Source organism: Quercus robur, chromosome 6, assembly GCF_932294415.1.
Source record: "Quercus robur chromosome 6, dhQueRobu3.1, whole genome shotgun sequence".
Taxonomy (NCBI): domain Eukaryota; kingdom Viridiplantae; phylum Streptophyta; class Magnoliopsida; order Fagales; family Fagaceae; genus Quercus; species Quercus robur.
Window position 1 is genome coordinate 36,968,036 of NC_065539.1, and position 23,687 is coordinate 36,991,722.

The window sequence follows — 23,687 nt, forward strand, 5'->3', positions numbered from 1 at the left end:
ATTTCCCCAAACTTCAAGAGAGAGGAGTGTTATTATCCAATTTAATTTTGTGCTTAATGGACTTCCATGGGCATCTATCACTTGTTATTGATTAGCCCAACTTGCCAAGGGCATTATAGTTGAATTAGCACCTCTCCATATAAGTGCTTAGGGTTTTTTTGTGGGGGGGGGGGGGGGGGGGTGGTAATGGTTCAAGTTGTATGGTTAGCATTATATTGTCATTATTTATACCATTCAAGTTTTGATACAATGGTGGGTCCCAATTAGTTTAATTCATAGAGTTCCTTATTTTTTTATTTTGTCCTTTAGCAAAAAACTCTAGGGTTCAAACCGCAACTATATCAAAAACCAATTAAGTGCCTTGACTTGATGATAAAAAACAATTATCATGGAGCACATATCATAAATTAAAATTCTATTGTATCTAAAAATAATAATAAAAAAAAAGAAGTTTTGATTTAACATGCTTGAATATCCCGCATTAATATAAATTATTAAGGACAAAGATTGACTACAAATTTATTTTTTTATTTTATTTTTTTGCGGTCAATGGATACAACTCCCATTAAAAAAAATTAGCACGACTCCATATTTTGAAAATCTAATCATTGGATTGCGTATTCTTTATATTTTTAACACACATGTCAAATTTCGTGTAAATTATACATTTACTATTCGATCCATAATCTTATTTTTAATGCATAGTTTTAAATTATAAAAATTTGAAATTTAAACATTTGATTGATGATATAGTTATTAATCTTTGATCTTTTGAAAATTCATAAAGAATATAATTAGAAAATGTAATCCAATAATGGATTTGTCGGCATTCACATTCAATAAAAATATATTAAGTGGAGTTGTAGTCATTAGTTACAATTCTACAAACTAGTTTATAGCCAAATTTTGTTTGATTATTAATTAATGAAGTTGTTATTTATTTCTTGTGCACAATCCTCATTTCCTAATTTCCCCTCGACTGCAATCTTTAACATTTGCAACTTTCAGTTGATTTATTTTGAAATCTGAATTACACATTTTTCATTCAAGACGTAATTGATGCATCCTTCTGGTCATTATTATGTCAGCATCTTTTTCTTAAGACCATTAAAGAAGAAAATATAACAATCCAATATTGAATTGGTGGCTCTTAAGTGACATTGACCTTATCTGATAAGGTATGGAACTTGGATCAAGAAAAGGTATGGATGCCAAAACCAGCTAATCTTTCCATTGCCTCATTTGTTCCAATAAAATTACTACGTGCACATTTGTTTATGTGACTTGCAAAAGTATCTGTGTGATGAGTTAACATTAATCTGCCATATGTAAATCTCAATTAAGGAGGAACAATTTTAATGGGCAAGAAAAAAGTTCTGTTTTTTTTAAACACAGCCACCTTAACTAGATCATAATTTGTAATGATTAATCATTCATAGTTCATCATGTCTATTGGATCTCCAACGCATTGCAGTCATAACAGCTAGAATATGTCTTCTTTCATTTGGCTGACTCCAAAGGGCTTGGAGGATTTTAGGTGGAAATACAGGAGCGGGCCGAGCAAGCAACCGGTGACCATCTACTTCCATTCCATTCAAACTGGAATAAAATACAGAAGCATGATTAAAATATCTTAATAATAATGTTCATAAAAGAGTTCTTGAAAGTATTACTGAAATTACCTATTGAGAATGTGTAACATATTAGGCCATTCACAGAGCTTGAAATGCACATCCCCTGTGCCTGCATATCTCATGACTATTGCTTTGACCTCTCCAAAAGAACTGCATATGTCATGGATTTTCCCTTGCAGGCTATTAATGTTTGAAACACGTACAACTGTCGTTCTTGGTGCATCAATTCTAAAGATCAAGAGCTGCTTCCCAGAAATATATATGGAATGTTTTGCAATTGCTCTCTCTTTGGAATCTTCTGTCTGCAAAGAGGCACTTAAAACATAAATAAGAGAGGAATTCAAGATGTTGGTGTGCATCAAGAAAACTGTGCAGTCTGGTTGTGTTGGAAGGAACTAGGAGAGGTGCAAATCTAATTGGCATGTTTAGCTTTGGAACTTGGCAGGGATAGAGTGGTGGCCAGCCCATGGTATAGATTGGGCTTCATATTAATCCCTCATCCCATTCCCTGCTCCTTCACCAAAGAAGAAAGGATCCAATGATTTTAAGTCCCATGTGAACAGAACTTGAGCTGTTAGTTATTCAAGTCAGCATTGTTCATAAACTATTGAGCCATATAGGATTTTCTCAGCCACAAGAGCAACCAAAAAAGGAGGAAAAATAAATACTAAAACACAAATTTAGATCTCAACTTCCATAGAATTTTAGAATCATACAATTATTATATAAAATTTAATAAGAAGTTGTTTTAGGTGGAAGCCACAGCCATAACACAAACTATGTTAAAGAATCTAAGAAGACACTTCGTATTTATGATAGATTAATACCAGCAACAATGGTGACAGAAACCTCACCTCAAATTCCACATAAGCAACACAACTAGATGAACCCAAGTAAAAGCTGGATATGCCACTCCCACAGAAAGCAAGAGCTTCTTGCAGCTGATCTGAGCTTATATCATGAGTCAATTGTTCAATTTTCACTGTTCTGGTGGGATTCTTAACTAGTGCAGTAGGAACATCAGGATCACCAATTAGCTCAGGAACTAAAATCCTACTAGGGGCATCATCCACTGGAGAAGCCGCTTTCACAACAACATCTGCATTTCTTACAATCAGATCAGTTTTCTTGAGAGCCTTTTGCAATCCTTCCCTTTTCTGCAATAAAACGAGATGACAAGTTTAACACAATGAATATTTTATGTCATAATTTAATTCACATTTTCTCCCAATTAAAAATTTATGCCATGTTTGGCTGACAGACAGATGAGGTCAACTTTGTCACTCAACCTTTTTAGGGTGGAATGATCCCTCCCCATGAATTATTTTTGATAATTTGATAGTTGGGGGAGGGGGGATTTGAACATTGGAAACACTAGGAGGTGCCAACCTAGTTGATCACTCCCCATGAATTATTTTTCAGCACTATGTAGTATGAAAATGAATGGGATGACTCCTAAATGAGAAATCAGAAGGCAGTTAAAGTTTAAACTATGATGCTAATGAGCACTAACCTTAAAATGCACATAGACATCTTTGAAAATGCTTCCTTTAACAGAGGAAATATGTTGTATCTTCACAATGGGCCCACAATCCTTAAATGCAGAAATTATATCACTGTCCTGTGTATTTCTGAACAGAAATCTAACCAATACTTTGTTTTCTGCAGATTCTTCTTTTGTAAAGTTTGTAATCAGAAAGTTATCTAGGTCTTCTTTAGCTGGAATAGGAACCTGTGTGACTGGCTTTGACTTTATGTAATCAGAGGCTGCAAAATCTGAACTGTTATCCTGCTCATTCTCACTCAACTCAGCACATGCCATGAATGGAAATCCCGTACTAGGCCTTCCACTCAAATTGTTACTTTCCTTGCCCATAGAATGGGTTATCAATGAAGCTTGTCCTCTATTAGCATCAGTGTCTTGCATATTAGCCTGGGGTTGGGCCCTTTCAACTGAGCCTCCCATCCTGACTTGTTTAGAATCAGTAAAGCTAGAACTATTATGAGATATAGCAGGTGATTTTTCGCTAGGCAGCTCCTTAATGCAGTAAATTAGATCTCTAATATCATAATCTTCTGAAATATTTTCCCCAGGAGTTTCACCCAAATCTTTTGAAAATGTACCGGGTGTTAAAGAGTTACTCTGTTTACAAGGAATTTCTCTAGATCGATCATTCTTTGTCCTATACAGGTCTGCCAAACCTTTGATCTTTTGGGCACCATTAGATGAAGTGGGAACTTTACCCACACCAGAGTCTGCCATCATTTTTTGAACTAAATTTGCAATTTTCTTATTAAGTTGATGCACTCCATCTGCACCATCTTTTTTCAATATTCTAGAAGCTTCACCGGGTAATTGGTGCATTGAGTAAATTAAGTGCTCAACCTCTGCCTTTTGATTTCTATCCAAAACCCCAACAATGCCTGACATCGCTTCCTCACGCAGCCTCTGCTCATTTTCAAGCTTGACTTTGGGTTGATCCTCTGAAGAGATTTCCCTCATCTTATGGGAACCTGCATTTCCTGAATTAATTTTCTCATAACTGTGAGAATCTACAAATGATTCTGACGATTGAACGACATTTTCTGTCTCACTGTATCTAATATTATCTGGTCTAGTATGCACCTTACTTACCTCAGGACCTGTCATTTTGACCAATTCCTCCGAATAAATTTCACTCATCATATGTGATGGCCCACTTGTCAGAGTTTTCTTCTCAGTAACAAGAGGATATAAATTGGCTCCTGATGATTTACCTATACTTTCAGGGTTGCCATGTTCAGTTCTATAACTTCTATTTGGACAAGTACTTGTCTTGGTGAGCTCAGAAGCCGTTGCATCAACTACATCCCTGGAAGAGCTTTCTCCAATTAAATGAGATTCTACACTTGTTGAAAGACTCTCCTTGGTACTGTTAGAACCCTCTACAGCTTCAAAAGTCTGAAGTTCACTTTTGGGCTCGCCAAATTCAGTATTTTGTGATTTGTTCTGTGAAGTGATAATCTCAGATGCTCTCCTATTAGATGCAGAATCTGATGTCTCACTGGTGATTTGATTCTGATGAGAATTCCCTAGCATCTTTTCCTTTATATTAGTAAAAATGCCCTTCAGAGTGTTCCATGCTCCCCCCACTTTGTTACGAAGTTGTGTTGCTTCTGGGAGGTGCCCTGGATTCAATTCCATATATCTGTACATTTAAGGATTTCAATGTAAAGGCTTAAAAGATCACAATACAATGAATACATAAAGCCCCTTGTCTCCCCAACCCCAAAATTCAAGCACAGACATGAAAAAGTGGTAGGCATGATGTGTGTAACATTTTTCATCTAAAAAAAAATATGATTAGAAGAAAAGAGAGACTCTTGTATACAAGAGGTGTACAGGACAGTAGAATCAAGGAAATCCAAAAAAAGAAGATGAAGAAATGGAAGAAACACTGTCTCTTCATTCAATCTTATAATGATATGTGTACAAATATAGACCCTAATGCAACTCAAAATTAAATTCTCTTAACTTCTTATAACTCATAGAGAATAGAAAGTGGTAAGTAGTGATTTCTCAAGCTTAAAGGGCTTTCTCAAAAAAAGAAAAAGAAAAAGAAAAAAAAGAGCTTACCGTAGATCATCACAGAGGAAAGAGGGTCTCAAGGAGAGATGAGACAGTTCTGGACAAAGTTCTCTATTACATGTTGGTTTTGTTTGAGTTATTTTGAGCAAGTCTATACTCTATTTCATGTTGGGACAGTAATGGACAATTATGGGATTTGGTTTTTATTTGATGTGGAAGTGTAAGAATACCTATCTGACGCATGTCAGGATCATATCATGTGTAACCCATGTCTGATACTCAGACACTGCACCCCTACAGCATGTTAGTGCTTCATTGACTAGACGTGCCAAAATCCCCCAAATGTGAAGGATGGATGAACAAGAAATCTAGTATTATGAGCAAGAATGAACAAGGGACACTGCACCAGTTCACCCCTACAGCTTGTTAGTGCTACATTGACTAAACTGTCTAGCATGTGTTAATCTAAACAGCACATTTTCTGGTTTTCATCTGCATTGATGTTTGAGTCATGGCATATTCTTTTGTTCTTGGGGAGGAAATTACCTTTCTTCTCATTTCTTAATAATTTCATAGTCCTACCAAAAGCTAGAGAAGTAACTTTTGATTTCCCTTTCATTCTTCCAATCTTATCACTTATAGCTCCTTGGTTTGGGATATTGCTTCTCAATGATCCAAACCATTAAAAAAAAGTTAAAAAAAAAAAAGAAAAACATTTTATGACTTCAAAATTTGGCATTTATCTTTCCCTTATAATGAAACTCTGAAGAATCCCAAGGGATGGACAATTCTTTTTTGATAATCAAGAGAATTTTATTGTAAACAAGTTAGAAAACTAGAAATAAGGCCAAAGGCCACACAATTAGAGCACACTACCAAAGACCAAAAACAACAGTAACTACAATGCCCATACCCATGGCAGCAAACACACAAAGCCAATACAATATCTATTCACCATACAACATTCCCTAAAGGGATGGACATTTCACAGGTTCAAGACTTCAAGCTCCAAATATACCAGCTTGTCCACATGACAGCAGATTTTGCATATTTATGATTTTATTTGACCATTAGTATCAAATACCATAAAGTTTCTCTTTTGGGTCGAAAACTCCCACCCAAGTGGTTCTAACTTCTCAATTGCTCAGAACCCAGTTACCTGAGGTGCAGTTATGCAACCATTGAAAAATCATGAATTATAAGAGGGAAAAGAAAATAAAACAATGTTCTTTAAATTTGTACCCATATTAAAATAAACAATCATTATCAACAACCTCTTTTTTAGCTAATATAACTCTCAATAAACAACCATACAACATGAACGTATAAGAAGACTAAAGCCTAAACTTCAAACTAATAATAATAAAAAGAGTTTGTGGGTTTCGAAAAGACCTCACTTCTTCATTTCTGGTTTTGTAGCCACTGCCCTCTGCTCAACTTTCTTTGAGTCCAAAGACTGCTGGGTCTCTATCCTGAACGAAGGCTTAGTTGAACACCATCTTTGTGATATGGGAAGCCCTGAAATAACATTGCAATCAAAACCTAGAAAATGCTTTTAAGAAAACACAATCATGTAGTAGTAGTAGTAGTAGTAATAGTTTTGGTGAAGTGGGTTTTACCCATCTTGCGGAAATGAAGCTGAAGCGCTGGTTTTGGAAGAAGAAGAAGAAGACGAGTACGTGAGAGTGAGAGCACCATCGTATTTGTTTTTGTGGGTGATCTCTCCTCCTTGTGGTTGTGGTTGTGGACTGACTGGTGTTTTGGGCAGCAGATGGGGGAAGGGTTTTAAGGGAGGTTTTAGGAAATAGATTTTTTCATTTCTCCTTACTTTAAATTTTAAAACTTTTTTTTTGCTTTTTTGGGCAAGGGTTTTTAACTTTTTATATTTATAGTATCGGTTTGGTTCAGCGTTTTTGGGCCAAAACACGCCATTCCGATTTTAAATAGTGATTTTTCATTTTTCGGAGTTTGGTAAAGATTTCCAAATAGTGTGTTTGAAAATCGCAATCAACCCAAAAGCATGTTTTGGTAATGGACTATCTAAGGTGGAATACGAAAATGCATTCCAAGCTTACATTGTTACCGTTGCTAGTTCTGCTTATTATTCCTAAATGACACTTATATATTTATTTATAGTAAAACACTTTTTTTTTTTTTTAATGTGAAATGACATGAAATTATATGTATATTTTTTAAAATCGAATTATAATTTTGAGGTATAAGGTGTATTTAATATATATATATATATATATATTTAAATTATAAAATCAAATTGAATATAGCATCAAGAAAAATATACATAAGCCCATTGATATATATAAAATAACTGACATATATTTCCCTTTTTCTTTTTAGAAAAATATGCATTATAACACCTTATTATTATTATTATTATTATTATTATTGAAACATGTATTACCATTGATGATTTATTCATTTAGCATTCTTTAACATGCATTTTGTTTACAAGACTTACAAAAGAAAAATTTTTTTTTTGAGTGGTACCAACTAAGTGTTTTAAGTAGTCATGAAACTCTTATGAATGAAGGGTAACTTAGTAATAAGAAATATGATATCTGTAAATGCTTATGGCCAAAATTTTAGAGGAAGACAAAAATGAGTAATCAACGTGTGAGAGTAGTTTCAACAATCTGTTAATGATTATTGTTAATGATGCCACTTTATTGAGAGGTATAAGGACAAGTGAATTGATGAAATATTCCATGACTTGAGTTTAATCAATTTGGAAATCAGTATTTGAATACTCAACACCACACTTCATTCTTGAAACTTGAATGAATGAGAGATTTTAATATTTTATTTGATTTGGGAAAAAGTCATGGTTTTTAATCAAACACATGATTTAACATACTGAGATATGAGATCTGATTGGGTAAGACATGAAAAGGCAAATAGGGAAATGCATAGAGAATGAAAAATGAAAGTGTAGGTAGTTAGCATCACTCCCCTTAATATTAAAGTATTACCTATAAAAGTAAGGTAATTAGCACATTTTTTTTAACAGAAAATTCTTTTATTCATAACTTTATATGAACCAAATTGAAATATGGAGGAGAATCCTTAATCCAAAATACATCAATAAAAATGTTTCTAGCATAACAAGCTAAAGAGTGTATTTCATAATTTCACTGCAAGCTAGGAGACAAACATAACAAACATGTCTAGTAGCATAACAAGCTAAACTTTGATTCAAATCACACTTAATTTAACATCATTTAATAATTTTTTTATTAAATTAAGATTTTTAAAATTCTACAATTAGATTAACAGGAGATTAAAAGTTGAGATTAGAATTTTATTGAGATGTTTTTCAAAATAAAGAATACTATATCAAATTGCCATATAGTTTAATAAATAAATAAATTTATTTATTTATTTACTTTTATGAGTAAAGATAGCTTAAAAGTGTAACACATTCAACCCAAACTTGGCCCAAAGCTTGTTTTGTATCAAAGGAGCAGAGCAAGCAAAATATGAATTGGGCTTCACTCGACCAGACTTGGCCCGGCACAGCAACTTAGCTGGAGACCGACTTGTAAGATGAAAGTTGTAAACGTCTAAAATCGGATTTTAAGGTTTTTCTTTTTCTTTTTGCTCGTAATTTCACTAATTTGTACACTACATTTAATTGTCAGAAGCACAAATTTGATAATACATAATATAATCCATGCTATATGATGTGAAGGATAATTACAATAAATTTAAAAACTACATTTGTTCTAATTACTCCTGAAAATACCAGATGTTATTGGCTTGCTCATACATGGGTGTATAATTCTAGATTATTATTATTTTGGTAAATACTAAATACTTCTAGAACATTTGATTGTCAAAAGCATTGCTTGATAATAACACTTACTGACCCCAACTTAGGAAGTACCTTTGGGAGAGTCATTATAGAAGACTAAGAAGAGGCTTCTGCTTTTCTACGTGTTTAAATTTTTAGTGGATTCAAGAATCAAAGTTTGGACAAAAGTTTTAACCAAATTCGCTCACCACATTCTGTAGACTACAATGCTTTTTTCCAATATATTTTTCTAACGGTACTATAGTTGCATAGGAAAATTATTAAAACGAGAACTATCCAATATCTATGTGGAAAACTAAACATAATAACATAAAAAAGAGAGTGAAAATTACTTTTTTTTTTTTTTTCACCCTAAATTATCACCAAGATTACAATTTACTCCCTGAACATTTGAAATACATAATCAATCCCTCAATTTCAAATATACATTACACTTAAACCCTATGCCTTTTTTTTGTTGTTAACTCTAAAGGAATTCAATATTGTAAAACCAATTTACCCAGCAGCTGTTTATTTTGTAAAAAATGATAAATTGGTCTTTTACTCAAGGGAATCAATTTCGTATCAGATGCCATTTTAGTTTGACCAGGAGAATTAGATATTTCAGTACGGGTTGAAACCGATGCACAGTGAAACATAATTATAACTTTAGGAGGACCAATCATGCATTTTGATAGTTTAAGAGGTTAAATATAATCAAATTTGTTAATAATGACAAATATGTCATTCACCTTTAAAAAATAAAAAAAAAAGAGGGGGGGGGGGGGGGGGGGGGCAATTTTTCCAGAAAGATATATATGTTAGTAATAAAGAATGATTCATTTAGATGTGTCTATATTATGGACCATGTCCAGGCTGAAAGTTGAACTATAGGGAACAATTTTCCACTTGATTCTTGTCTCCTAAATGACAAAAGGTTTGACGAAGAAATGAACTAGTTGACTCTATCTTTATTAGCGAATCAGAAATATATTTGGACAAACTATTGAAAAATTAAGTCATGAAGTTTTTCTTACGTTTGATCTTTTCCAATATCATTAAAAATAAATAAATAAATAAATCTCATTTATAATCTTTCTTTTGTCTCAGTATAGTATTTTTCAATCAAACAAATCGTAGATTACAAAATGGGGTGGTATTCCTTTTCTACAAATCCTTCTCTTACGTTGAAGAGTCGAGCCCTCGACTTTTCCTCCTATGAAAGAGAGAGAAGTATCAATTGCCCCAAGTTTGGGGAATAATTGATTTTTGTCAGTAGAATGTTAACGTAGCAATTGTGCTAGCGTGACTTCTCAAAAAATCCAGTTGCTTCATTTTTATTCTTTCAAGAAAAACAAAAATAGAACTTTTATGGAATGACATGTATTATATTTTGACAAGTCTAGTGCATTGAAGTTCAATCTGAAGCCAAGTCCTATTGGAGTCCTCGATCCAAAATATTGTCTTTAAAAGACTTGTCTAATGGCATCTCAAAAAGCTTATGCAAATTCCACACGATAAAATTCGTATATGTGGAATATGTCTAGCCTCTTTTGTTAACTTAAATGTAGTGCAGGATCAACTCCCATTATTTTTTTTTTTTGGCCTTGCATTCTGCATTTAAAATAAATAAGATGAACATAAAGGAGTTGTGCCACCAAATGCCATGAAAATCAAAATGATACTTACCATTGAATTGAATCTCTCTTTATTATGGGACTAATTAAAAGACATGATATTGTTGCATCCAACTGGACAGGATGCCATTAGCAACAGTTATGAGCAGTTAAGTCATGGGCCAAGACCAAGTTGGCATCCTCTGTGTTGTGCACGCTGTACTGGAGTGGTGACTTAAATTTGAAAGAGGTAATGGCATTAGAAGGCACAAACCAATATTTGCTAACTTCAATTCTAAGTTGTTCACCTAGCTCACCAAAACTGAATTTATGACAGTGCAGGCTTTATTGTTAGAATAATGGAATTCTTATTTTGTTAAAAAGGGACAGGACTATAGGAGAGCAATAAATTTTTTATAATATAAATGTTACAAATTAAAATAATTATTTAATTATTGAGGTGGTATTTATCATTTTCGTTTTTACAATAATTTGTAAGTTTTTTATAGTTAAATTGAGAATTATTTTAGCAATTAATTTGATTACCAAAATAACTTTAGACTTTCAACTTTGAACAAAGAAGGTAAAAAAAGAGACTATGATTAAAGTGTCCTCCAATTTCAGGTAGAGAGTTATTGGGTGTATCTACCCAACAAAAAGCCAATTTTCATGATTCAAAAACAGTCACAGATAAAGTAATATTAATAAATTAATTTGAACAAAGGCAGAAAACTGACGTTTTTAAGTGCTTGATTTTCTTCTCTTATCTTATAATTAAAAGCTAATGAATTTTCTCTTTAAATACATTGGCCCAAGGATAGGAGAGTAGCCGAAAGCTAATGAATTTTCTCTTTAAATACGTTGACCCAAAAATAGGAGAGTAGTCGGAAAAAGCCTTTTGTAGACTACCTATTGACTTCAAAGTTTCAAACTACTCCCTCTTAATTATATTACCAATCAAGAACCATGCCAAGTTAAAGTCTCTCAGTCCCTATCTTCCATTTCTTTTCTATTGTGAAAACTTTTCCATTTCTTGTGATTGTCTTCTAGAACTACCTTATATTCATCAATCCATCTCTTATCAAATTCCAAGAAGAAAACATGGGACTGAAGGATCTTCATCTCAAGTTCAAGGTAGAGCCTATAATCTTTTTCTGTTCTCTCTTCTTTTTACAACATATATACTATTTCATTAGCCTTTTATCTTGTAGTTCTTGTTCAATTAGATACTTTGGACTATTGGGTCTATGAGTTCTGGTTGATTTCTTCTTTCTTGTGTTAGAAACATTCACATGCCAAATGTAAGAAAAATGGAGAAAGAACATGTTATGATATTCCTAGCAAGAGATATACTACTACCAGCAACAAAGATTGATTTCTCTTTGATATTGTTTGTTTTAGTCTTTCTTGATGTTTGAGATTACATAGATAAAGAATAGGAATTTTCGCAAAGAAGTTTCTGTTCTTTCATATAAATGTAGAAGTTCAAGAATTTTCTGATACGAGTAAATTTACAATCAAGAAGTTGGTTAGTACTGCAAGACCCCATCTTTCTTTAGATAACTTATTTTCTTGAGTTTTATAGGCATTCAGGCTGAGACGCTTTCTCATAGGAGATGGCAAGAGAAAGAAAAAAGGGCTAGAGTTTACAAGAAGGCCCTCATGGATGATGCCAGTTTCACATGGATATTATGTTGTGGAGGATCAATCATTTAGAGGTGGTTCAGAGGACTTTGAGTGTAGCTCAGTTGTGGTTCAGCGAGAGCCAGTTGGAGACATTGAATGTTGGTTTTTTGGGGTTTCCGATAATCAAATTGCAGATGGAATTCACAAGTATATTCAATCCCATTTATTTAGCAAGAACCCCAATGAGGTAATGAACATTTTACATAATGCCATACCCTTTAAAGATTACTTTCATGAAAAAAAAATGACAACTTCAACCAATACATATGAATGTGAAAAGCGCTTTGATTAGCAAGTAACTTGATATTTACACTGACTGCAAATGAAATAATGCCACAGGTCAAACTGCATACATGCTGCCATTTGAGCACACCGTTGCATATAGAATAATTTCCTATGTGTCTTTTTTGACTGTTTGCTTCAATGTTAATTTAAAAAGGATTATGAAAAGACTCCCAATATTGCAATGAAATGTCATTCTAGCGATGATACTAATAAAGAACAAATTTTGCTTAGTTTTAAAAGGGCAAAAAAAAGCACAAAATTCTAGTGCCATATTAACTCCTTCCCTCTCTCTCTTTTCCCATTTTCCCCTATCTTGATATTGTTGCTTTGTGCTTTGCAGACTCAGGTTAGGAGGAATAGCAAAGAGATAATGAAAAAGGCATACCTTTGTGCTAGAGCAAAGATTAGGGAGACATATGAAGCAGATGAGATATGGAGAGCAGGTTCAGTATCTGCGTTGGTGATGAATGCGGAAAAGCTTGTGACAGCTTACATGGGAGACTATAGAGCTGTTGTCTGCAGAAATGGTGTGGCTCAGCAGATAAGCAGCTGCGACCAGCAATCAGGCAAAAGACACTGGTCTCGCAGACTTATGTCAGGTATAGAACATCTTCTTACCACTATTTTTTAAACCAGTGAATGAGGGGATTCGACCTAAGTTCTTCTCTATGGGAGAACCCAACAGTGCCATTGAGGCACAAGGCTCTTGGCGAACATGTTTTTACTTTTATTTGTGTTACTCTAAAACAACAACCTTTAATTAATTTATTGACACAACTGTGTCACTGACATAAGAATAGGAGTTTGCATTTAGATACAAAAGGGTCATAAGATTCATAACTAACCAACTCTTGTTCTTGTGTTCACATGGTCTAAAGTACTTTATGATTGACACTCTCTGATAATAGTTGCTCTTCTTGTGCATAAAGTACGCATATTAGGATTCAATTTGGGCAAAGTTAAGCAACCCAGAGGCTCAGAACTTGTTATTGATGCTGAAAGAATTGATTCCAGTACTGAATTTGTCATCATAGCAAGCGCTGGCATATGGGAGGTAAGATGCATTTTTCACACCAACAGGCATTAGAGACTCCTGCTTCCCTAATGTATGGATTAAAGTTATCTTTCCAGAAAGTTAAATAATCACACTCACAACAAAACAATGCACTCACCTCATAACGAAGTTTAAGTAGTAGTGTTGTACACTAGCACTAGCACACACAATACTTCTATTTTATTTCAGAATATCAAAGAAGTTCGAATATGTTTGCCTTGTATGTCCAGGTAATGCAGAATCAAGAGGCTGTGAATCTCATCAGGCACTTAGAAGATCCCAAAGAAGCTGCTGGGTGCTTGGCAAAGGAGGCTTTAAATAGAATGAGCAAAAGCAGCATTGCTTGCTTGATCATTCACTTTGACTAACATCCTTCATGTTTACTTATAGCAATAGAGCTTTAAAATTTTTTACAGTGCATAGTTTTACCGCATCTTGATTGACCAACTAAGCCAATATCAAATGGCAGTGAAATGAACAGCAAAGAAGTCATACCCGGAAGGAGTTTTTGTTTTATTACAAAGAAAAGAAGAAAGAAGAGTTTTTGCCTTAGTTTGTATGAAAGGCATGCATTTTTGCTTTAGTACGTAGCATGTATGAACGGTATCATCATATACACACAAGCTTATTATATTGCCAAATGTGGGTTTCCCCACCATCTGCGTTCGGATTAATTTTTTTTACTGAAAGTTGTTTTTTTTACTCACTAAAACTTGACAAAAATATAGTAAACAAAAACTTTAAAAAACTATAAATAAGAAAATAAGTTAAAAAAGCTAAAAACTAAAAGAAAAAACAATTAATCCAAACACACTTGTAACAGGCCAATTTAGGTTATTTAGGAAGAAAATAAAGGGAAAGGGGTTTGGACTTTGGGGGTGTCCAAAACAAAGAGGTATATTTTTTTGGACATAAATTGAAAAATGAAAAACAAATTGTCTCCTTTGACTAGATTATGGCAAGGCAACTTACTCAGTTTTCTTAGGATTGTCCAACCAATCTCATCCTTGCGCTTTGGTCTAAAGATATGTATAAATTGCAACCTGCGAACTAGTCAGGGGGTTTGAATTTTTAACAGTGATGCCCCCAAGTGAACCCATTATAGATTGTCTGCCACAACCCTCTACACTATGTAATGATGCATTATCATCTGCGTTGACATTGAAATTGGAAAATACTAACGTGGACACCCAATATTTCTCTACCTGAAGTTTTTTACGTTAATCCACATTTTGAATACATCTGACATTCACATTGGTGTGAGTTGTGACCAGCTTGAGACAATAAATGGCATCCGATCAAGTTGTGTACCAAACTTGTACACATTTTAGAAATTTCATCTCAAACCCATCCCATTATATTTGAAACCCAAACAGTTCTAAACAGTAAATACACCGTTATCACTTTCTATATGTTAAGATGATTCAGAAAGTTAGTTATGACTTCAAAAAAAAGGTTAAAAATACCCCTAATCTAATTAGATAATTCTTATTCTTAAAAAATATAAAATAGGGTTAAAATTGTAATTCAATAAAATTAAAAAACTACTAGATAAACTTTTTTTCCCTAAAAATTAGCACACTCTCTATTTGAATATATCTTACGCATATTTAATAAATTTTTTTTCGAAAAATTATTAGGTACTCCTAAAGTACCATAAATGCGTACTTCTCCTCTCACATAAATGATGAGTCTCACCATGAATTTAATTAATAGGACCTAACATTCATATGAGAGAAAGGAATACGCATTTATGGTACTCCGGAGTACATAATAATTTCTCATTTTTGTTTTCCAAAAAACTAGCACACACTAAACCTAGCCGTTTACTTATTTTCAAATCCTAAATTTTTTTTTTTTTTTTTTAAATTCACTCTTGTGTAGCTTCACTAAAAATAGATAGATTAAAATTGAAAAATTACATTAAACTAAAAAAAAAAAAAAAAAGAGCCTCATCACGTGTGATGAAGCTAGTCTTATATAATACTAGTATTATGCCCGTGCGATGCACAGCTTAATAAAAAATATTTTGATAATATAATTAAATTTAATAACAAATAAAATGAAAAAATAAATTTAATTTAAAATTTAAGATTAAAAAATAAATTGTACTTGTACACTTAAAAGAAATTTAATTTTTATTTCTTATTTTCATATTTAAAGCATTTGTTTTAGTGTTGATTTCATTCAAATTGTTATAAGTTATATCAACCCTAAACCAACATATGTATCCATATGTAGCATTCTAAATTAATAATAAATAAAAATATAATATTCTAACTTAATGTAACATTCCAACTTACTAATAAATAAATATAACACCCTAACTTAACGTAATGTTTGTAATTGTATTGTATTTTAGCCTTTAAGAACACATATATTATTTTTTTATCATAAAAAAAACACAGGTATTAATATTACACATGAAAAAAATAATGAATTCAAGTTAGCTCAACTAGTAAAGTCTCTAATGGTTGTATAAGAGATCTGGGGTTCAATCCCTGCCTACATCAAAAACTAATTGGTGTTTTGGTTTGGTGATAAAAAACTATCATCAAGAGCGGACGCCATAGGTTGAAACTCTCTAAAAAATAATAATAATAATTGAAGTGGTTGAAAACAAAATTAAACCAAAATCTCAATTCATTAATGAAAAAATATCCAAATTTTTGAGCTTAAAAAAAAAAAAAACCGGAGTTAAGTAAAGATAGACTTACATAGAAATTTGGACGGATAGATTCTCTTGTATCCAATTTCATGTTTGACAACAAATTTTACTTTTAATTAAAGAATATAGATTACATGAAACAAAGCACCAAACAAAAGCCATAACAAATTAAATCCATTATAAAATATTGATGGCAACAACAAATAATCATGTAATAAGAAATTAAAAAACACAAATATACTGTTTGTTATATTGACTTCTAAAAAAAACACTAAAAAGTGTAATCAACATAGAATTTCAGCCTATCTATAAAACTTGTTGATAAAAATCATATTATATATAATAAAAAGGCAACAAATACACAAAATCTATTGAATTTGATGAAAGAAAAAAAAAAAAAAAATTACCTGCAAAGTTGTAGGTAGGGCAGAAAGGAGAAACGTAGCACTTTTCTATTATGAAAGCTACAACATCAAAAATAAGTACTCATGAAAAGCATTACCACACCAACATTGTTCAAGGCAAAAAAAAAAAAAAAGAGTATAGAGACAAACACGGCTAAGCAAAATAATACCTGTATTGTATTTTAGAGTGAGATAAAATTTTAAATCTCAGTTTTTATAAGGAGGTAACTTCTTAATCTGATAAAGTTTGAATTTAGATGATTTATACTTAAACTAAATCTCCTTCGATCATTTTTATTGGATAAATATGGATAGAATTTCATATTCGTATAAAGAAAGAAAGTACTAATAAGGATAGACGTTTTTATTTTAATGAATTAAAGTACAAAACTACAAATGAATGGTAATTTAAATAAAATTGATAACATTCAATGATTGATTAAGATTTCATGTACATCCTAAATATTGATTAAGGATTGGAGTTTAAGTTGATAATAATAACTAAACTTCTATTTTATCCAAAATATTGCAACTTTTAAAATCTAAACAAAATTCTTCAATTTTTTTACGTGTAGTAAAAATTTATGAAAGTGTGAAGCTGATTTTTTTTTTTTTTTTTTAAATAGAAAATTATAGGAGAAGAGGATAAGAACAAAAAAATATATATCTATTTTTTAAAATATAAAAAAAAAATCCTGAAATTTAAGAAGATAAGAATAAAAAAAAATATATATATATATATATATGTGGGGCCCAACAGTCTATGGGTCCAGCTCGCAAGCTTATGGGGAATCCACAGGTCACCAAATTAAAGGAGGCCAAGGCCCAAGCCCAAAAATAGTGAGCCCAATGTGGTTCAAAGGTACGTCCGAGGACCGCTCAGTCCTCGGAAAGCCAGAACCCCATTGACAAGAATGGGATACAGGCAGACTTGAAAGATCATAAAATATCTCACGAAAATAGTCTTTAAATATCCTTCATTGACATGACGTCGCCCCAGACAGAGCCGGATTTTTAGGCTTTATGGATCATCTCCCACAATTCAGGGATTAGACTGATGGGACAGATATCTGCCCTGGAAAGATCGACCCTACACGTGGACGAAGGACAACGAACGTAGGCTAGTATAAAAGAGAATGATATGTGACCAAATGATGAGGCCAAAAAAAAAAAGGAACTTGATGAAAGGGAATGTCTGAAGAGTATACGCTGGACATCACCTAAAAAACCCGCCGACGGGCAATCGGGGACAACTCCACCGCTCCTCGGACAGTATCCGAGGAGCCATATCCTCCTCATTACAAGGTCGGAGGGCCTGAATATCCAGCCCAAAGCTTTATCTCATGCTGGTTCATCTAAAGTCAGGCCCAAAATGCCATCCTGTGATCCAACGCTGGCTTTTTAACCCCACTCTCTACAAATATTATTGTGAGGGACTTTCCATGTGCGAGCCCAACATCATCGCTGGGCCGTTACAGATTTTGTGTCCTTACAATTGGCGCCGTCTGTGGGAAAGCTTGTGCGTTGGCACGGGTGGTGCATGAGTCAGCTCTCCAATAACCGGAGATTCACGAGTTTTTCCCATCTCCAGCGACGTACAGTTACTGCTCCGCCATAAGCCTCTGCTGGGGGCTACGCCTTACACTGCCAACGGAGCGGACAGCTCTAGGGGCTTGCGGCCTCGAACCTGCTCCTCCCTCCCTGGCCTAGGGGCTGACCTTCGAAAGATAAATCAATATAGAGAAAAGACGCCAAAGAAGACATCTTAAAAGTAATGGACAGAACCAAGGCCTTGCATGGTCCTCGGACCCAAGCCTATGGGGAATCCAAGTACAGAGACGAAGACATCTTAAAAGTAATGGACAGAACCAAGGCCTTGCATGGTCCTCGGACCCAAGCCTATGGGGAAACCAAGTACAAAGAGGAAGACATCTTAAAAGTAATGGACAGAACCAAGGCCTTGCATGGTCCTCGGACCCAAGCCTATGGGGAAACCAAGTACAGAGACGAAGACATCTTAAAAGTAATGGACAGAACCAAGGCCTTGCATGGTCCTCGGACCCAAGCCTATGGGGAAACCAAGTACAAAGACGAAGACATCTTAAAAGTAATGGACAGAACCAAGGCCTTGCATGGTCCTCAGACCCAAGCCTATGGGGAATCCAAGTACAGAGATGAAGACATCTTAAAAGTAATGGACAGAACCAAGGCCTTGCATGGTCCTCGGACCCAAGCCTATGGGGAAACCAAGTACAAAGACGAAGACATCTTAAAAGTAATGGACAGAACCAAGGCCTTGCATGGTCCTCGGACCCAAGCCTATGGGGAATCCAAGTACAAAGACGAAGACATCTTAAAAGTAATGGACAGAACCAAGGCCTTGCATGGTCCTCGGACCCAAGCCTATGGGGAAACCAAGTACAAAGATGAAGACATCTTAAAAGTAATGGACAGAACCAAGGCCTTGCATGGTCCTCGGACCCAAGCCTATGGGGAAACCAAGTACAAAGATGAAGACATCACCGGAACCCCCTATATCCCAGTCGATGGCTCAGATGGATTGCTTAGAAATCATCAGCCTTGGACGATATTCACGCGCTTATCACAGAATATCCAACTGATATCTCGGTTAGTTTTCTTAAGTTTCATTTATTATGAATCATCAATGTAATGCCTGGTATGGTCGATAAATTGGAGTTAGATGAATTATGCTTCAAGTCATACGGCTCTAAGTACTCTCGAAGAAACGCACACATAGGGCACTCCCATTCAAGAAACAGTGTTGTCAAAGAAACAGTGCTCAAAACAAGTAAAGAAATTTCCACTCTTATCATGAAGAAGAGATAGTACAGTGTACAAGGAAAAGCTGGAATCAGCCTACGTCGAAGCCTACTACATAAGCAAGAAAAAGAAAAATACAAGAAAGCTGTAGAAAGCCGAGGAGGTATGTCGGAGGAGAGGTTGGCTACAGCCCCGAGACCTTATTCTTCCCCCGCATCTTTGCCTGCCCATAACTCAGGCAGCCAAAAAGACCCAACTTGAACCTGACACCGTTGAAGAAAAGGTGTAGGGAGTTGGAGGTGGTGGGGCTTTCTCTAAATATACGCCTACCGCAAAGCAGAGGCGCTGATGGGGAAAAACCCTTCTTCTGCCGCACCAAAACTCTGGCAACGACAGAACCTGCTTCGGATTTTGACTGAAAGAGGGGAAAATTCCTTTCCCTCTCGGTGGAGATGGAGTACTCCCTTGAACTTGTGCTTCCTGTGCCCATACCTTACTGTTATAAACCTCATAAAGACACGGCGCTTCTGCGGTGGAGGAAGTTCTTTCTTCCCAACCCTCGTTTTCAACATGTTATGCCAAGAAAGGAGGACTCCGGATATGGAAGGCGTGATGTAAGAGAAAACCAAAAGGAGGGGTGTATATATATAAAGCACCCTTTTCTTCCTCCTATTTATTTGAAAAGACAGGATGATGGCAGTCAACTCATGCGGCGTCCCAAGGAGCACTACAGACAAAGTAGTCTTGGCTCAACTTCCAACGTCAACTGCAGCCAAGAGATTCAAAGAGCCTCGTAAAGGCGCGCCTCGATCCTTGGGGCGTCAGAGAAGTACTGCATGGCCAGAGGTTGCAGAAATATCCCTTAATTTGCGGGTCCATTGAATTCGCGGCCCAGGCCCGCTTTGCGTGAAGGCCCAGGGACACCCTGTTCGGCACCTCGAGAAATGCTCAAGTTAAAAGGGAAAACCCAGTACTGACGCAGACATTGGTCTTGGACAGAACCTAAGGCTTGCATGGTCCTCGGACTCAAGTTAAAAGGGAAAACCAAGTATTGACGCAGACATTGGTCTTGGACAGAACCTAAGGCTTGCATGGTCCTCGGACTCAAGTTAAAAGGGAAAACCAAGTATTGATGCAGACGTTGGTCCTGGACAGAACCTAAGGCTTGCATGGTCCTCGGACTCAAGTTAAAAGGGAAAACCAAGTACTGACGCAGACGTTGGTCCTGGACAGAACCTAAGGCTTGCATGGTCCTCGGACTCAAGTTAAAAGGGAAAACCAAGTACTGATGCAGACGTTGGTCCCGGACAGAACCTAAGGCTTGCATGGTCCTCGGACTCAAGCTAAAAAGGAAAAACCTAGTACCAATAAAGACCCAAGTCTCGAACTCAAGCCTAAGGGGAAAAGTCAAGTACATAGGATAAAACGCATAAGTCTAGAACAAAACCCAGGTTTTACAAAGTCCTCGGACTCAGGCTCATTGGGAGATCAACTGGCCGAATGAAGAAATTTCTCGGCTTCAATACTGGAAAGGGTTAAGTCTCGCGCATCATGAAGATGGCAGAACAACCTAATGATCGTCAACCAAAGGAGGCCATTCATCCGATGGGTAACACGTCCTCGGATAGCTACTTCTTACATCTTATCGAAGCATTTGACACACATCACGGCCAATTTTAAGATAAGTCTCATTCCTTACTGGTCGGATTTCCATGTTGAATAATATTTTTGTTAGAGTTATCGTGACATCTTTTTAGGAACGATTACTTTGACCTTAGTTATTATTGATTCAAATGCTATACTACTGTGCCGAACAGCGCTTTCACATTTGTTAAAACATATAGCCAAGACATACGAAATAGAATAACAATCATTTTTATTAATATGAAAAACTGTTACAACATACAAGGAAGGGCTTAAACAAGCCTATACAAAAAATTGAACTACTAAAACAGTAACAACAACCGTAACATAACTAAGTAAACCACCAAGTGTCTTTTGAATTCGCCTTCAAAGTCTCTCTGAAATCTCTGCCTCAGTGCTGCTCATATCAGGAGAAGAACCTTATACAAAAATAATGAAGGACAAGGAAGAAGAATTGGAACACATGGAAGCACTTCAGCAAGCTCTTGTTGCTGAAAAAAGCAAGGGAAAAAGAAGATGGAGGACATGAGCGGGAAGGAGGAGAAGAAGAGGGAAGCAATGAAAAGAAAGTAAAAGGAGCAAAAGAGGGAGAAGGGGAGCCTTATTAGGTATGCTCATGAGAGAGCGGATGGAGATGACAAGGGATGTTTTCGACTCAGTCACACCAGAAATGGGGTGTGACGAGTCCCTGCTTCGGATTTTGACTAAAAGAATGGGGAAGCAAATCTTAAGCCTCCGCCACCCTTGCCCCGACCGAACCATCTCGAGTTTTGTAGGGACATGGCGTTTCTGGGAAAGGAAGGGTTTGTTCATGGTGGATGATTATGAGATAAGTATTATTGAATAGGGAGTAACCGGATGGAGGAAATGGATTCTGGGAAGAACGTAAAGGATTCGGATATGAAAGGGTCACCCTCTGTTTTCTCTCTTTATATAGGGGACGAGGAAGAGGGTATAAGACACATTCAAATCCTCAAGGAAATCCAGAGTATGACGCGCCGTTTCGTTCTCCCACACCATCAGTAACCGTTGCATCTGGAAGGTCTCGTAAATGGTAAGAGATTAAATGCACGTTGCAGATAACCACGCGGCATAACGGCCACATACGTAAATCCAGGAAAAACGGCTCGTAGACCGGCGCATCCCTCGTGGAGGTGAAGAGTCATCAACGTTGATCAAGGGCCAAATTAAATGAGCCGCAGTCAAGGCTCGGTATCACCAAAACCCACCTCTCCAACCCAGACGTTGGACAGCAGGGTTTTGAGGGGCTATTGTGGGGCCCAACAGTCTATGGGCCCAGCTCGCAAGCTTATGGGGAATCCACAGGTCACCAAATTAAAGGAGGCCAAGGCCCAAGCCCAAAAATAGTGAGCCCAATGTGGTTCAAAGGTACGTCCGAGGACCGCTCAGTCCTCGGAAAGCCCAGAACCCCATTGACAAGAATGGGATACAGGCAGACTTGAAAGATCAGAAAATATCTCACGAAAATAGTCTTTAAATATCCTTCATTGACATGACGTCGCCCCAGACAGAGCCGGATTTTTAGGCTTTATGGATCATCTCCCACAATTCAGGGATTAGACTGATGGGATAGATATCTGCCCTGGAAAGATCGACCCTACACGTGGACGAAGGACAACGAACGTAGGCTAGTATAAAAGAGAATGATATGTGACCAAATGATGAGGCCAAAAAAAAAAAGGAACTTGATGAAAGGGAATGTCTGAAGAGTATACGCTGGACATCACCTAAAAAACCCGCCGACGGGCAATCGGGGACAACTCCACCGCTCCTCGGACAGTATCCGAGGAGCCATATCCTCCTCATTACAAGGTCGGAGGGCCTGAATATCCAGCCCAAAGTTTTATCTCATGCTGGTTCATCTAAAGTCAGGCCCAAAATGCCATCCTGTGATCCAACGCTGGCTTTTTAACCCCACTCTCTACAAATATTATTGTGAGGGACTTTCCGTGTGCGAGCCCAACATCGTCGCTGGGCCGTTACAGATTTTGTGTCCTTACAATATATATATATATCTCTCTATAAAAATTTATGAAAGTGTGAAGCTTAAGAATATATATATATATATATTTTTTTTTTTTTTTTTTTTCCTTAATGGATGAGAAGAAGTTAAGTTGATATTAAATTATTGAGTTTTTGTGTCTACCAAACTTTATCTAAAGAAGTGATTTTAAATTAAAATTTTTATCAACTTAGAAATTATAGGAGAAAAAGATAAGAGCATAAAAAAATTATATTTATTTTTCAAAAATCTATTAAAATTTCTGCAATTTTGTGAAGTCATGTGGCGCAGCCTATTTTATCCAAAATATTGCAATTTTTAAAATATAAACAAAATTCTTCAATTTTTTTACGTGTAGTGAAAATTTATGAAAGTATGAAGCTAAAATTAAAAAAAAAATAGAAAATTATAGGAGAAGAAGATAAGAACAAAAAAAATATATCTATTTGACACTATGGCTGCGCCACATGACTTCACCAAATTGTAGAAATTTTAATAGATTTTTGAAAAATAAAT

General features: G+C 35.5%; 2 protein-coding genes and 1 long non-coding RNA gene across 4 annotated transcripts; 1 reads left to right on the forward strand and 2 right to left on the reverse strand.

Annotated features, from left to right (window-relative positions):
• Positions 1 to 1,205: 1,205 nt before the first annotated feature.
• LOC126688616 (uncharacterized) lies at positions 1,206 to 7,045 on the reverse strand. Of its 2 annotated transcripts, none has more exons than XM_050383376.1 (6): positions 6,822 to 7,045; positions 6,600 to 6,720; positions 3,148 to 4,822; positions 2,489 to 2,791; positions 1,683 to 1,936; positions 1,206 to 1,599 (listed from the first exon to the last, which is right to left on the reverse strand). In XM_050383376.1, exons 1-6 carry the CDS (start codon positions 6,898 to 6,900, stop codon positions 1,434 to 1,436), a joined length of 2,598 nt encoding a protein of 865 aa, XP_050239333.1. In that variant the 5' UTR covers positions 6,901 to 7,045; the 3' UTR covers positions 1,206 to 1,433. The 2 variants fall into 2 exon arrangements, with proteins under 2 accessions (XP_050239333.1, XP_050239334.1); XM_050383377.1 differs by having other exon boundaries at positions 6,595 to 6,720; positions 6,822 to 6,843.
• Positions 7,046 to 11,479: 4,434 nt separating this feature from the next.
• Positions 11,480 to 14,306, forward strand: LOC126688618 (putative protein phosphatase 2C-like protein 44). Its single transcript, XM_050383378.1, has 5 exons — positions 11,480 to 11,760; positions 12,212 to 12,499; positions 12,938 to 13,196; positions 13,527 to 13,651; positions 13,882 to 14,306. Exons 1-5 carry the CDS (start codon positions 11,728 to 11,730, stop codon positions 14,017 to 14,019), a joined length of 843 nt encoding a protein of 280 aa, XP_050239335.1. The 5' UTR covers positions 11,480 to 11,727; the 3' UTR covers positions 14,020 to 14,306.
• A 5,292-nt stretch (positions 14,307 to 19,598) lies between these two features.
• LOC126689711 (uncharacterized) lies at positions 19,599 to 21,750 on the reverse strand. The gene is made up of 2 exons (XR_007644591.1): positions 20,741 to 21,750; positions 19,599 to 20,662 (listed from the first exon to the last, which is right to left on the reverse strand). It is a non-coding gene; the product is annotated as an uncharacterized LOC126689711 (long non-coding RNA).
• Between the last annotated feature and the right edge of the window lie 1,937 nt (positions 21,751 to 23,687).

Excerpts from the sequence above, each read along its gene's own strand:
- LOC126688616 (XM_050383376.1), bottom strand. The coding sequence starts at position 6,900 with ATGGTGCTCTCACTCTCACGTACTCGTCTTCTTCTTCTTCTTCCAAAA. Across the intron at positions 2,792-3,147 it reads ATGTCTATGTGCATTTTAAG|AAAAGGGAAGGATTGCAAAA; the intron begins GTTAGTGCTCAT and ends GTTTTATTGCAG. Across the intron at positions 1,600-1,682 it reads ATGTTACACATTCTCAATAG|TTTGAATGGAATGGAAGTAG; the intron begins GTAATTTCAGTA and ends ATTTTATTCCAG.
- LOC126688618 (XM_050383378.1), top strand. The coding sequence starts at position 11,728 with ATGGGACTGAAGGATCTTCATCTCAAGTTCAAG. Across the intron at positions 12,500-12,937 it reads TTAGCAAGAACCCCAATGAG|ACTCAGGTTAGGAGGAATAG; the intron begins GTAATGAACATT and ends TGTGCTTTGCAG. Across the intron at positions 13,197-13,526 it reads GTCTCGCAGACTTATGTCAG|TACGCATATTAGGATTCAAT; the intron begins GTATAGAACATC and ends TTGTGCATAAAG.